The sequence below is a fragment of the Temnothorax nylanderi genome, unplaced genomic scaffold, assembly GCF_030848795.1.
Source record: "Temnothorax nylanderi isolate EJ_2023f unplaced genomic scaffold, tnyl_v1.0 TNYL_tig0037_pilon, whole genome shotgun sequence".
Lineage (NCBI taxonomy): Eukaryota > Metazoa > Arthropoda > Insecta > Hymenoptera > Formicidae > Temnothorax > Temnothorax nylanderi.
This window is the reverse complement of record NW_027249099.1, coordinates 665461-680287: the sequence shown is the minus strand read 5'-3', so window position 1 is coordinate 680287 and position 14827 is coordinate 665461. Positions and strand designations below refer to the sequence as shown.

Here is a 14827-nt window from a genome sequence, read left to right as displayed (position 1 = left end):
ACGAGCGGACGACGAACACGGACGCGCCGCACACATTACGAGATTTAATTAAAGTGCCCGATGTATTTATCAACCCTCCTTCCTGGAAGCAATACAATCCGTTTAAGAAAATTCGTTCTGCGCGTTTCCTTGGCAAGACACGTCAGCGGGATATAGCGGAGCAAAACCAAGATGATCACCGTTGGACGTTTCAATATCTATATATGCGTTTCGAAAGGGTATAAGACGACTCTTTGACTACGTATCCTGCAGGGTCTTCGCAAAATACGTCGATACCACTTAAAATTGCTGCACGCGGAGCTGCGCAAAAATATTGACGCTAAAAATGTTAACGAGCTCAAACGAGTCCGCATATTTTCGCGGTCGTACGAGAACGAGAAAGGCAGACGGGTTAGCGTTTTACATAACGATTTACGAGCCGATACACTCATATCGATTTACAAGCACGGAATCCGCTCCTCGGATATGTTCGCGTCGAGCTTGTTAGTTCGACTCGCGAGAGCAAAAAGCCGCGACGAACCCTTCACTTTCGCGTGAAATTTACGGCGAGCGACGACGACGCGGCGCGGCGCTCGCGCTAAATCAAAAACAGAATTTTTGCCGTGGCTCGACTCCGGCTACGGGAGCAAAGTACAGGTTGCGGGGCCAGTCCTTCCCCGGTGGTGATTACGATGAAGAAAGAGGAAGTGAACGTCGCGCGGAGGAGGGCCGCGTTTCCCCGATTGCCGCCGCGCCAGGAAGGTAGGTAGGCATACCACTCTTGCACCAAGGGGGTATTACGTAACTATAAATTTTAATTGAATCCGCGGGCTGCGCGGCTCCCCTCCCTCCGGCGATCATCTTCTGGCAATAAACGTAACGCGGGATGTATATACCCGCGTGCGCGAGGGAGGCGCGAGGGGGATGCAGAGAGAGGGAAGAGGGATTAACAACTAGTTTTCACTCACCATGCAGCTGCGCGAGCGACTGCAACGTGTTGGCGGTGTTGCAGTTTATGAATCCTGGAACAGAAATAGAGAATGCGCCGTTAGGAAAAATAGCTATTATTTTAATATCTGGCTATTAAGTGGGAAAAAGAAATAATTGTGAAGGGACGCTAAAAAATGTATTAACCGTATAAGATGCTTAAAATTCTTGAAATAGCATTATAGCAAGACATACGATTGATAAAAATGGATTTATCCTTTTCTTCTTACGACTAATTAACATTAATTGCATTAAGTTTATTTCTTAATTTATTTCTAAACCTTAATTTGAACGCGCAAAATCATTGAGATATTTAATATTATGCAATCAAAATCCTATAATATTATTTTATTCAAGGTTTCTAGATTCGCAAAATGTAATAATATCGAGAAATGTATGCAACTGTACACTGTGCTATATAATAATGAAAGCAACGGAAACAAAAATTTATTGCAAATTGATTAATTAATTGTGTTGTATAAATATTTAGAAATTGTAAAATATAACGCGTAAATACAATTGTAATTGCGTACAATACGTCGCGTAATTAAGCTGTAAAATGGCACAGACACACAGGCGGGGCTACCCGAAAATTTATTGGAGATGGATTAATTAATTAATTTCGTATTATCGGACGTATCATTATCCCACAGCAAAAAATAACATTTTGAAACTGGCTGATTGCTGATTCAATACCTCTTTCACTGTCTTTAATAACATATCATTCTCTCGCTTTCGAAATTACGAAAAAATACATAAACGTGCATTTATATCGTCAGATGAAAAATATTTCATATCGTCGATAGATGAAAAATGTTGTAGAACACGTGGTCTTCACTTCTAAACAACGACGTGTAAAATTTCACGCGTGTACACGGGCGCACACACGGGCGCACACGTCGTTGTGAGCTCTCAACACCGGTACGTATGTATGAACGTACGTACGCTTCGTCGAACATTCCCATGGCATAAGATAACCTCTGAACTTAAGGCCCTCGGTCCGACCGGTCGGGCCCCAGCCCGCGCGAGCGCCCATGATGGAACATTGTGATTTAGGAACGTCGAAACGCGCGTCGCGCCGTCGTATTTCCACCTCCGATGACCTTCCGCTTTCTTCGCTAGCGCGACGACGACGCGCTTCACGCGCTTCCCTTGTTCTCCCCGCTCTCATCGCGGATAACCTTAACGTTTCAGTTTTAATATGTCTTTTATATTCCCTTCGAGCCAGGTGAGAGCGCGACGTTAACGGGCGGCGACTTTCACGCTAATTAGCACGAACTTGTCCGTCTGCGGAGGAGCGTCGGGCGAGACCGGTATCACGCGTGTCGTAAAACGACTTGGTCAGACATGCTAAGAGCTTGTCGAACCGAGAATTTTCGGAGCACCGTGGAGAAACAGGAGTCCTTGACTATAAGTCAGTCGATAAATATGTTCAAGACTTACCATGATATCGATCACTGACTAATATCTCGTTTGTCTTGTGACAAATTTGACAGATAAAAAGGTTTCCAAAGAGTTTGAAATATTATCAAACGTTGAACTTACAGAACTATTTAAAAATTTTTCGAAGCCATCGAAATTTTTTATCGAACAATCACCAGATACCGTTCGACAGTTTCGTTCTATTTTCTAGTCATCCGGTATAACCCATGCGTGAAGTATCTAATACGCTAGGTTTCCGAACGGGAAGGTACAATTTCTGTCTTCTGTTTGTCTGTCTCGCGCGATAAGATTAGCGTGATCCGAGAAACGTGGGATTCCTCGACATATGCGGAATGTCTCGCGAGTAACGACCGGGATTACGAGTGCGAGTTGTACGTATACCGGGTAGGTTAGGTATAATCGTGTTAAACGGCGATTGGTAATGCGCGTACTGGGAACCGATCCGGGATGTTCCACTTGGCGATTCGTGCGCGTATTACTACCGTAATCCACCACCCTAATCATTTCTCGTATACCAGTGTAAATAAGAACGAGCCGATCGCCGCGGCGAAAACGCGTTATCTCGTCTATGAGGATCTAGTCACGCAACGTACAATGTAACTCTCCCTATGCAATTGCCCCCCTCGTTCGACGTATTTCTGCGATTGATCGATCGTAAGAAACGTCGAGGGCTTAGCACTGCAAGCCAGTTAAGGTAAACGTCCCAGTGGCCGGACACGTACCAGTGTCCGACCACATTGGAGAAAAATATTTACTATTTATTTGAACAATTAAAAATAAAAATAAGCTTTTTACCAATTAATCGTTAGATATTAAAGTTTTTTTTACAATAATTATTATTTTTATTTTTCATTGCTCAAATAAATAGTAAATATTTTTCTCCATCAATGTGATCGGACACTGGTACGTGTCCAGCCACTGGCACGTTTACCTTAACTGATTTTCTGATCAGGGTGTTTCATTCTCGGAATGTATTTCGCTTCTTTCAAGTTAAGTGCACTCTGAAAAATTAATCGCGCGAAACTAAATTAAGGGATGTCACTAATTTCGCTTTTACAGATTTCTTGAAAATTGTTTTGAGTATAATATACGATCTTCCCAGATTTAAGCGAGAAATTATCGTAAAGAATTTTTGACAACCATTGTTGTGGCAAGATTTGTCACGAATATGTATTGATACAGGCAAGTGTTTACCTTCTTCACCATCGGAATGGAGATATTAATTCGAACGATGTATTTACACCCGTCAACTTCTTTATCAGATATGTCCTGTTATTTAACAAATAGGCGATACGAGTCTTTACATCACTTGGATTGACAGGACATTTTTTTCACCTTAACTTCGAAGAAAGTATGCCGACACGTGAAACGTTCTCGAGAAAGAGAGAGAGAATAAACAGATTAATGACAAGGTCTGATCAAATATTTGCCAACAACGCATCCGTTCCATTCGCAATCGATCGATATTATTGATCCAAAGCTAAAAAAAGAAATGAGATTATATAATCGATCCCAATTTGAATTCTGAGGATGCCCTACGGCACATGCACGGTGAGTACGTTACGCCAGCGCGTGCCTGACAGTGTTTTCTTCTGCAGACTTCCGTGGCACATCGTGACTAATTTTCTACACCGTTACAATAATAGCAAGCGCAAGCGCAAAAACGTTTTCCGTGCGTCCGGTCGACGAACTTACGCATGGCAAATAAAGTAGCGATATACCATTTCACGTCGCGTGCGCCACGGTAACTGCAGTTATTATCAGAATTATCGAGACGCCAATCGCTTTTCATTCTTACGTAAGCTTTGAAAGTGTAAAAATATAAATAACAAGACTTCATTCATCGATTATTCTTATCTGTTTATCCTTATCCCAGTTTTCACACAACGATACTTTTAAGTGTCGATTTCGAGCAAGTTTATAGTCTTAATTCGCGCGTGATGTTCTCCAATAAAAGCATTTCGATACAAGGTTGCGATATAATCAAAATTTCCTCGAGAAAGTCGATTCTTATCGCGTTTATCAGACAATCAAAGGTGCTGTCATTACCTGAGCGTCGACAATAAATATTGATTGTCTGAGAGTAGCTTGAATAAAGGTGCCTGTCAACGATCGCGCGTTCAAAGGCGGAGGAGCGAGTGAGCGCGAGCGAGGAGTGTGGAAGTGTCGTTTTCACATTTTGCGAAATCGCGTCGCGTCTACGGCGCTCTTTAAAGGTTGATTCACCGCCGAAGAAGAAGAAGAAGAAGAAGGAGAAGAGATCCGCCTGCCGTGCTCGTGCCGGCAATAACATTATCCCTCGTCAATTTGCCCCACGGATTTTACTTTCACGGTGCGTCTATTCACGTATCGATCGCTATTATCGATGATTGGGTCAGCACGTGCGCGCAACCTGTTCGCGCGGCGCTAGCTAACAATAAGAAAAAAATTAACTGCGAAAAATTGCGAAACAAAATCGACAGATATAAAAAATTATTATTTCACCAATGCTTTCAGTGAATATTATATTCTATCGAGTGCGTTCTTCGTTCTGTTTCGAATAATACAAATATTTTCTCGATATGCTTTCTTTTATTGACTGAAGCTATTGACTTTTCCACGGCTACCATTTCCTACACGATAGTTATCAGAACTATACGCGGAGGGAGGAGCGTACATAGGATTCACACGATTATCATCGAGGCAATTCGCAATAACAAATGTAATAGTTTTAGAATTTCACGATTGGGTATATATCAAAAGTGAAATCTTACAGGATAATAAATGTTTTATAAGTGCCGTAAACTTCACCGTAAAGAAGTAAATTGTTAATCCGCAATCGGCGGACTCCGCGGAGTCCGCCGTGTTTTAAGAGGTGCTTAATTACGAAATCTCGACGAGAGCCCGACTGACGAGTGGTAGCGCCGGCCGCCAACGAGTGCGCTGCGTGGCCATGCGGAAAGGCGAAGCCGACGATGTTCTTTTCCCTGGACGACGACGGGGCTTGGCTACCTCCGGTTACACCGTCATTATTACGATAGCGGAGACCTTATCTCGTTGCGGGTTCACCGGTAGCCGTCTCTTGCGCGCCCGCACGTTTCGCGCGCGCTTGTGTTGCAAAAGCCGGAGGTACACTCATAATATCGCGATCTTATCTCTCTTCCAGCGATATTAATTAATTTGATAGTTTCGTGTCAAAATACCGGGAAGGTATCGACGGCCTTGAAAAGCGGAAACGAAGGCGCCAAGCGCTTCTGACGTAATCTCGTTTTCGCGGCGGCTTTGCGTAATCCTCTATCGCCGCCTTCGTCTTGTCGAGGGACGGAGCAAGTGTTCAAAAAAGAAAAAGTAAAACACAAGACACAGCTTTCTCCCGAGTGCGAAACGCCGAAAAGAGACATGTGAAATCTAATGGTCCCGAGCGCGCACGCTTCGGATCCTACGCGATTGTGCCCACGTGCCATGCTTTAAGTACACTCAATTATTCGCTCTTACGAGAAACGGGGGAATTACTTGCCGTAACACTGCGCGTCTTTGTAGAATTGCTCCAGTTCTCAACGGAGAACGAAATACGAACTTCTACATTTATACGTCTTAATTGCCCCAGCTATTGTCTTCTATCAATATTTAAATAGCAATAATTGAAATCTGAGCGAGAGAGGTAGATTTATATCTGAAACGTTTTATATATAAGATATTGTATATATATATACACGTGTCTTAATTTCAAAGTTATATTATCAGTATATTACTCGTAGAACGTTTCAAATATTTAAAAGAATATCACGGTAAATGTGCGGATATTGCGAAGAAGATCCGTGCTCTGAGAATATTTCGAGTATGCGTGTGTCAGTAGTTACATATTAATGTAGAATGGTAGATAAAAATATTCTTAAAGATATTCTCCAGATAGCCCGTGCGCTTACGTGAGATACCTCAGGGATATCACGATTTCCCAGCGAGATATCTTGACGAAATCCCGCAGATTTCCTCCGGCTGTACGGGGAAGCCAAAATTGTGCGACGTTGAAGCTTCTTCTCGCGCAAACTTTTTGCAGAGAGGCTTTTCTTTGTAACTTTCTAACTTTGTAATTGAAATAAAATACATCGCATGATGTATTTCTTATATACCAGAATATAAAATAAAACGGATTTTAGTAAATTCCTGTTATCATAATTTATTATGGCCGACCAACGAGCCCTCATTTTTCCCGACTTTCTCGATCACACGGAATTAGTATTTACTGTAATCAATATACTTCGGATAACTTTCACGCTGACACCGTGCGTACATACAAGCCCACTTGGCAAGTAATTGCTAAATGAATTTACTTCCAGGAAGCGATAATATACGATTTTATTTTCTTTCTCGCGCGTAAATTCGAAGCCTCGCTTATCTGCCGATAAATGTTTGTCGCGCTGATAATAATGAAAGTAATACGTCGTCGTGTCGGCGCACGTTTGCGAAACGTATACCGTCGACGATCAAGCCTTCGACTGGCCCGATAGTCCAGTTTCTCGACCGCTCGCGCTCGCGGAAGGTACTTGCATGTACACACGATACCACGAGAACTCTCGAGCAATCTCTCGACAAAATTGCATCATGCCTTAAACAACTTTCAATTGCGTAAATTAATACGCGATCTGCCATCTGCCTAATTATCTGAAGTACCGAAAGGTACAGGCGTGGAAAAGCCTGCGGTCGACAGACGCGCGCGCGCTCGCTTACGAAATACGCAAAAGCGTGCAATACGCGCGCGCGCGCGGGACGAAGATTGAAGCGCATTCTCATGCGAGGAGTTACAATTGTGACGACATGTCGCCTCTCTCTTTCTCTCTCTCTCTCTCTACTCGCGCGCCGAGATGATTTCAGAAATTACGTACTATTGTCGGTTTCCTGCAATTTCGTCAGCGTGAAAGCGTTATTAGCTGTTCGAGGAATCGATCCGATCACGCTGGCCAATAAGTCGGGAATTTTTTCCGTTTTCCTCGATTCGCTGCGTTTGTTTTCTTTCCTTTCTATCTCTCTCTCTCTCTCTCTCTCTCGCTTTTCTCTCCCCTCGTCGACGATCCCGATCCCGTGCGGTAAAACTCTCGTTCGCATCGAAAGCCTATCGAGTGTCTCTCCGCTCGAGAGCTACGTCGATGGGAGCGAATCTCCGAATATTCAGATAACAACGATAAAGGACGAACGATCCCGAATATAACAGGCTTCTCGATGCGTTATCCAAGGAGGATCCCGAGCCCTCTTCCATGCCCCTTCCCTGCGAAGGATCTCGGCGACGAAATAAACGAGATACGCGCGGCACGAGTCAATGACTCACTTTTCCCCCGTCCGAGGGAAAAATAGCCTGAGCCACGAAGCCATGACGACTTGACTTTTTGCCAAACGACCCTGTCTCCCCGCGCGACACGCCGTCCGTTTGGATAAAATTTCCGAGAGCGCTTTCTCCTCCGTCGCTAAAAACCTTTGCGGATTATTCTCCTCGCGCTCGATTGGCCGAGCGCAGCGAGCGGCTCCGAATTACTATGCAAGAGACTCCGGAGCTGTTTGCGCCGCGCCGTCCGATTTCTTTAGTCTTGTAAACAAAGAAGGAATAATCAACACACGTAGCATGAATCATTCGAGGAAAGTGATACAAATTTCGCTCGTTCCAGACAAATTAAGCTGTGTCTCTCTCTCTCTTTCTCACGAGGTATTAAATTGTGCTTAACCAAGACGAACGTTTGATGACAAAGATTTAACATTTTTATTACCTGTCGCGTCGCACAATCGCGATATAGATAGGGCCTTGAATACGTTTTACGAATTTTATTGTCATATAACAGATTAAATTTTGGAGTTCATTAGCGTTGCTTCGGCATTAGCCTAAAAACGATCTCGCTGACACAGCTGTCGATTTTGTTAAGAGATCATCTTGCTCGAGTGACTTTTACGATTGCGGGTCCGATTACGAAACACCCGGTAGCAGCGAGGCAAGGAGCGGCAAAAAGAAAAAGGGAAAAAAGTGAGAAAGTAACGCGATCGTATACTCGCGCCTGCGATATCACGATTTTCATGCGAGATTTACTGAGCCTCGCGACCTAACGAGAAGCGACTAACGGCCTTCTCTTTAGCGATCTCGTTGGAGGATCGGCGATACGCGGAGAAACGATATCCCGATTGGAGCGCGAAGCACATGTGGGGTCTTATTCGCGCGAGAATTCGTCGACGGATCGCGATCGTGAGACGCTCTCGAACGCGGAAGTTCTATCCGATCGACGAAGAACAACGTTAGAAAGATCAGGTTCAGGGCTGCAGCCGGAACTTCTCACAAACTATTAAATTTACGCAAATCACTAAAAATCGACAAACCCTTTCTGTAAAATGTACGACGATGAAAATATACTAAATGCGCATTAAAAGTTTTTTGAAAATTACCTAGTCTCTCAAAAAAATTTGATTTTTTATTTTTATGTCTTATTACTTATTTTGCGTTATCTATTGCTTTTAATATCCCACTCCTTCGAGTCTTCGAATCTAAATCGCTAATCGTGTATTTAGTCTATCGTCTTCGTGAACTCGTGTTTCTGAGTCGATTCGACTACCGGGATAACGATCGGAACGAGGCGCCCCCGGATTCCCCGTGGATTTACGAGCCTCTTACGTATGTCGATCCGTGCACCAGATGCAAACTAGCGGTGCTTCGATACATAAACGCCGCACTCGCCGATGCCCTGCTTGTCTTAAATGCGAATTGCGGTTCCCCATCATGCGGATCTGAGCGAGTGTCTACTATTATCTAGACGATGCCGAGTTATCGAATTTTTGCGTCTACCACTCGCAGCTGTACACACTGTTTAATCGTCTGTGCCGACGAGCGACCGGGGCACCGTTGCTCAGTAAACGGATGTAAGAATCTTCCGTCTGACATAGAACGCCGCGTTTCACGGAATATTCAAACGTGTTCGACATGACACGTCGATGACTGGCGATGAATTCCCTCGTGATCGCGAATATATTGTAGCGATTATTAAATATTAGTACTGTGCAATTTATTTCTTGTTTATAACTGGTAAAAATCTTAATTGTTATACATTTTTTAATTAGGTGCGAAACATGATGATAAGAAGTTCCATGTGACAGTTAATAAAGAAAATTTGCTAACAAATAATTGGCAAATAAATAACTTGAAATATGACGTCTTAAAAAGTTAAAGATTACTTCTTTGAGATAAATATATCTGAAGGAATTTGAAGAAATATTATCCTGCTTAAGTTGTTAACGTTGAAAATATATATCGCTATCGTCGTGACGTTATCATTCAGGAAAAACAGTTTCTCGCACATAAATCCGCTTATATCAGGATGATTTGCGTTATCGCACGAAGCAAGTTATCTGATAACTCTCCATCTTACTTGTGCATTTTTGGAAGATCCTGGAAACCTATTTGCTCAACAATCTCTCTCGCAAACAAGGATCCCTGTTGCCTTTATGTATCACTTTCGAAAATACATTATACGTCTCAATCAAGGGATATCGCCTATGGCGATAACGTCGAGGATCATCACGCCAATCACGATGTCTCCTGTCTCCTGTCTCCTGTCTGTTTGCCAATATATCTTTTATTCATAGAGCAGTCATTATTATCCCAACACCTCAGATAGGAACTCCTCATTATCTTACACCTTTTTTATCGTATCCTCCAGCCTTAGCTATCTCGTTAGATTTCTAACGCTAAAACAACGTAACCTGATCTATCTGTATTATTTATCATAATTATTTTTATTATCCGTTATTTAATTTTAAATCTCCATTCTTCCGTTTCACACGTTTATTTCGTTAGATTCATTAACGCTTTTTGCACGGTATCACCGTTATTCTTTAAGGAATCTCTACAGATATCTCTATGGAGAATTCAAGCGAGATAATTACTCACTTCCTCTCTCTTTAATAATAAATCGATTCCTCTTTAGTTCCAGCTTTCTTCCTTCGCGTTCTGCGGTATCGTCGGCATCTCGTACCGTGAGAACTCGACTACGTCACTCCACGTTGAGGTCCCGCGACCTTAAGGCCGACCTCCGCGATGAAGAACCCCTCATAGCTGCCGCCTCTGTCTTGGTTCCGTCTCTCGTATTCGGATAAACTTTCCGGTATCCTACGAGAGGCATTCTCATTCGCGAATACCCTCGAAGATTATGCCTTCGGTCGATTCCTACGTGAATCGAGTTATCTCAGGCGCGAGATTTCCGATCGGCGGCAAAAATGCACGCGTTATCTCGTTACTTTTTATTACTAGCTACGTTCAAGAGGATAAGTTTCCACGAACGGACTTCTGGTATCTCGGCTGAATAAGGACTTATCTTGGGCGAGCGAGTATCGATTTTCATTCAAATGGTATCGATACCGATCTAAGCGCAACGTTGCTCGCGCGATTGCGGACGCGACGATAGCCGATATATTTCGCTCGCCCGCGGAGGCGCGACGTCGTGAAAACGCGTAGCCATGGAAAAGCCGCTGTCAACACGGCCGCTCGTACGCTTATTCCGACATACTTTACGGCCGTTCCGTTGATCGTGTTCGCGGGAATGTTGGTAACGCAACATTTGACATTTCTCGAATGCGCATGGAAAGCGACATGTATTTATTTCATCGCGCGCGAGGCGCGCGAGAATCGCGCGGCGCGTTTTTACTCCTCGCGTGTCGTTCGTTACGCAGTAGGTACTTCCCGCAATCGAAGCTGATTAAAAATTGTAATTCTCGCGGAAGGCTTCTCGGGAGTCGAGCCGAGAAGCGACACCGATGTAAGCGACAGATAAGCAGAGCCGAGCACGGGCGCGCGTTATTATGTTCACGTGTAAATCAGTCGACGTTTCTTCTTCGCCCGGAAACGAGCGAGTACGCGGACGAATCGCGGGCGCACATCGCGCTTTGTTATTTTTATCTGCGCGACACGGATTTGGATTTTGTCACTAACTAATTCCTTCGAGCGTGCTAATAATTCTTGGCTCGAACAAATACTTTCTGGTCGATTCTGATGAGAATGAAATGTAGAGTAGCGGAAGAAGCGATTCGCAAACTGATAACATGACTAAGAAATTACGTTTCTTACGGAATAGAGCTACAGAAGAAGGAAATGACGTCGGAGACTTATCTGCAGCGCTTATCGGTGAATGTTTGTATACGCGTTCGTCAAAGATTAGTCATTATTGATACAACGATGCGAAATTGTTAACAGCGGGACTATTAACGCAAAGTGCTAAATTCTTATCCAAATTAGAGTAACTGATGCTCGATAGATACTTTATTTTAAACAAACACGTTATAAATATGATTATATCCAATTAGCACGCGCAATATGCGTGATTTAAACGGATTATATAACGATAAATTCGTTACAAACAGGGCAATATTTTGAGTGATTAATACACGTCACGGCACCTATTATTAAGCAAATCGATACTGGAATTCAACCTCGATGAGTCGCATTCGAAATTAGCGAAATGTCAAACGGTCAAATCGGTTATTCTCGGCACTGACTCGGGGCGGAGGTAAACCACGTGTGGTAGATCGAGAGCTACGAACAAGAGGGGCCATCGAGAGGAATTTCTCTCCCTCGAGAGAGCGAGAAAGAGAAAGAGAAGAAAGAGAGAGAGAAAGAAAGAGAGGTGTGTACGAAAGATCGAAGACAAATATCATCAGGGAGATGAAAGCGCATGGCCGATGGAACGCGGAATGTTAAAAAAAAAAAGACAATGACACGCGAGAGTTGCAGAGAGGAGGACGCCGCGCGATAAGAAGACGGAAGAGGATTCGCGCGTGAGATCCACGGGACAATCCGGGTCCCGCAGGTTCGAGTTGCAAACGAGCGAGCAAGCGAGCGAGCGAGCGAACACCGTAAACTGTCACGATGACAAACGAAGGCCGACATGTGCTTGAGAGCCGCGCCAGTGCCAGCGCGGTTCTAAGTGCGGTAATAGCGCACTCGCGGCGAGTAACGACAGATGCTAGCCGAGGCGAGCTCCGCGGAGAGCCGTGGCAGGCCTCCTTCGGATGATCCCGCGGCAGTTCCTGTATTGTTCCCTCGCTCTCTCGCTTTGTCGATCCGCTGCAACTGCGCGCGCGGGCGCCAGCGGTTTCCTTCGCTTTTCTCTTCGTCTTCGTCTTCTATGTCCGAGATGGTGCGCTCAGCGCGGTGAGAGATCATTGGCACGGAGAAAACAAAGGGTATAATGGTCGAAGGATACAATGGTCCATTGTTGCCGTCCGTGCTATTTGTCGAATGAAGTTAATAATTGGCGAGTAAAGGGGAGGAGTGACAGGGATCATTTCCTGATCCGATTTTTTTGCTCTTGGCGGTCAAGTATCGCCAGCTGTGCCAAATGTGTTCCATGAACATCAATTATAATACATTTGATGAATATATTATTTATAGCAATATCTTGACCGCAGTATCTTGATCATAAAACCGGAATTAATTATAAAAATTATAAAAGGACAATCGAAACCTTCGGCAGAAAGTCTTATTAATTATTAACCATAAAAAAAAGGTTTTTTTCTTTTTAATAATCTCGCAAATCTATCGGTTGAACGTGGAATTTTATTTTAAGAGTTACGCAAGAGTTACGCGTTCGAGCTCTTCGGTTCCGCGGAACGGTTTTAATCGGAAACTGACGACGACGGGGCATTATCCGCAGGCGCTGGAATAGAAACTATAGAAAGGCGTTGGCAGAAATTCCACCGTAATCAATTTTCACTTGGCGTGCCTGTCACAATGAGTTCGCGCGGACAATCGAATTTTCTCTTATCCTCGTTTCTTTGGAGCGCATCCATTCGTCGGCTCCAGACCGGCACCGATGCGCCGCGCGCCGATGATACTTTGGCAGCCGATCGAAGATTAAACGGTGCATCGATGTGGTCTATTTCACGCGGAATCGACGGCCGCGAGAATCCCACGGTTACGATCGTTCCGTTTGAACATTGTGGAAATTACACGCGAGATATAATCAAAAATCTGGATCGCGCGGCTTTATCTATGCGCATATTAATAGCGAGTTATGATCGTTGAATGATTATTGACTATTCTTTGCGTAGAATATTCCGTAGAAATATAAAATGAATTTATATAGTTACTACAAAAGAAAAAGTTATGTACACACATCACTCTAACGATTACAGATATACATTTTTCGAGTTGCAAATCTGCCTTTTCAAGTTACGATCCGAGAAAATCTTGATATCAAATTTTAAATATTGTGAAGTAAACCTTTTCTCGCAGCGATAACTTTCTCGATGTATCTGATATCAATTAATTCAATTTTGATACGGGATTAATTAATTTTATTGCCAGTACCCGTAATTCGGGCTGACATCTCGCAGTCATGGATTTGAATTTTAATTAACCGCACTTCCTACAACGCGTCTTACACAAATTTCCATACCTGTTCTACGGGTGATAGTTTATCTAAATAGCAAGCAGTCACGAATGTACTAATGGCCGCGTGTAACAACTTCGTTCGTATTATCGTCGGTATATACTTCGCCTAGAAAAGAGCCCCGGATAATATAATCGTCGCCCTTTGTAACGACTTGAAACACGGTCGAAGGCCATTTAGGGTGAATGTAATCAGCGGCACTTGGCCCGGGTTTACCTTGGCCACAGGTAAACCACCGGTCGAGTACGCCGATGAAACCCGCGCGTTTTGCTGGCCGGCCGGGCGCCTTTGTCCGTCACCGGGCGAAGTTGGTAGCGCTAAAGATGGTTGTTGACGCGGATTAATAAGGCCCGTTTGTCGCGGACGCGATGCGACGCGATCGATAGCCAACGTCCGGTCCGGTCCGGTGCCATGCCACATTCCGGTCGAAGGTCGCGCGCATATCTCGTTACGCGCATTGCACGTCTCCGCGACGTGCGCGGCGACTGTCATACGCAGCGTGCGTGCGTGCATGCGTGCGCTCTCGCGACGCACGTTAACGCGCGATGGCAAAGGTCCTTCTCGAAACCTTGTAATAGTTGCATCGGATTGCCGCGACGACGTTCCGCAATCACCGGCGGAATTCGCGTTCGCAAAAGCGATTAATGTCGTGTATGGAAACCGGTCTCTCCGCGCTGGTTTCGAATCGGGCCTGCGCCCGCGATCGCGAAGCCGCGCCGCCGCGCCGCCGCGCCGCGCCGCGCGAGAGAGCGATGTTCCATCATTCGCGGGATTGCGCGTATCAGCGGCTCGGAACAGGTTGATGTTATTCTTGAACTTGAAGGATAAAAAGCGAGCTAATAATTTATCTTCCCAAGATGTGAGATTATTTTAACAGCTTGTCAAGTAGCTCCGCGTGCAATAAAATCGATAAATATGTAGATAATGAAGTATGTAGATCCGCGGAAACAGGTGATAAAAGCGCGCGAGGTGTCGGGAGAGCATGGCACCGTCAACCGGAAAGATACTATCGCGCTGGTCGTTAG

At 44.4% G+C, this 14827-nt stretch overlaps 1 protein-coding gene across 1 annotated transcript in view; it reads right to left on the bottom strand.

Annotated features, from left to right (window-relative positions):
- Nucleotides 1-14827, bottom strand: part of Orb2 (cytoplasmic polyadenylation element-binding protein orb2) — a 141706-nt gene that overhangs the window by 61236 nt on the left and 65643 nt on the right. Inside the window, exon 3 of the mRNA XM_071703853.1 lies at nt 948-1001. Within this exon, the coding sequence (XP_071559954.1) occupies nt 948-1001 (54 nt within the window). The remainder of the gene's footprint in view (nt 1-947; nt 1002-14827) is intronic.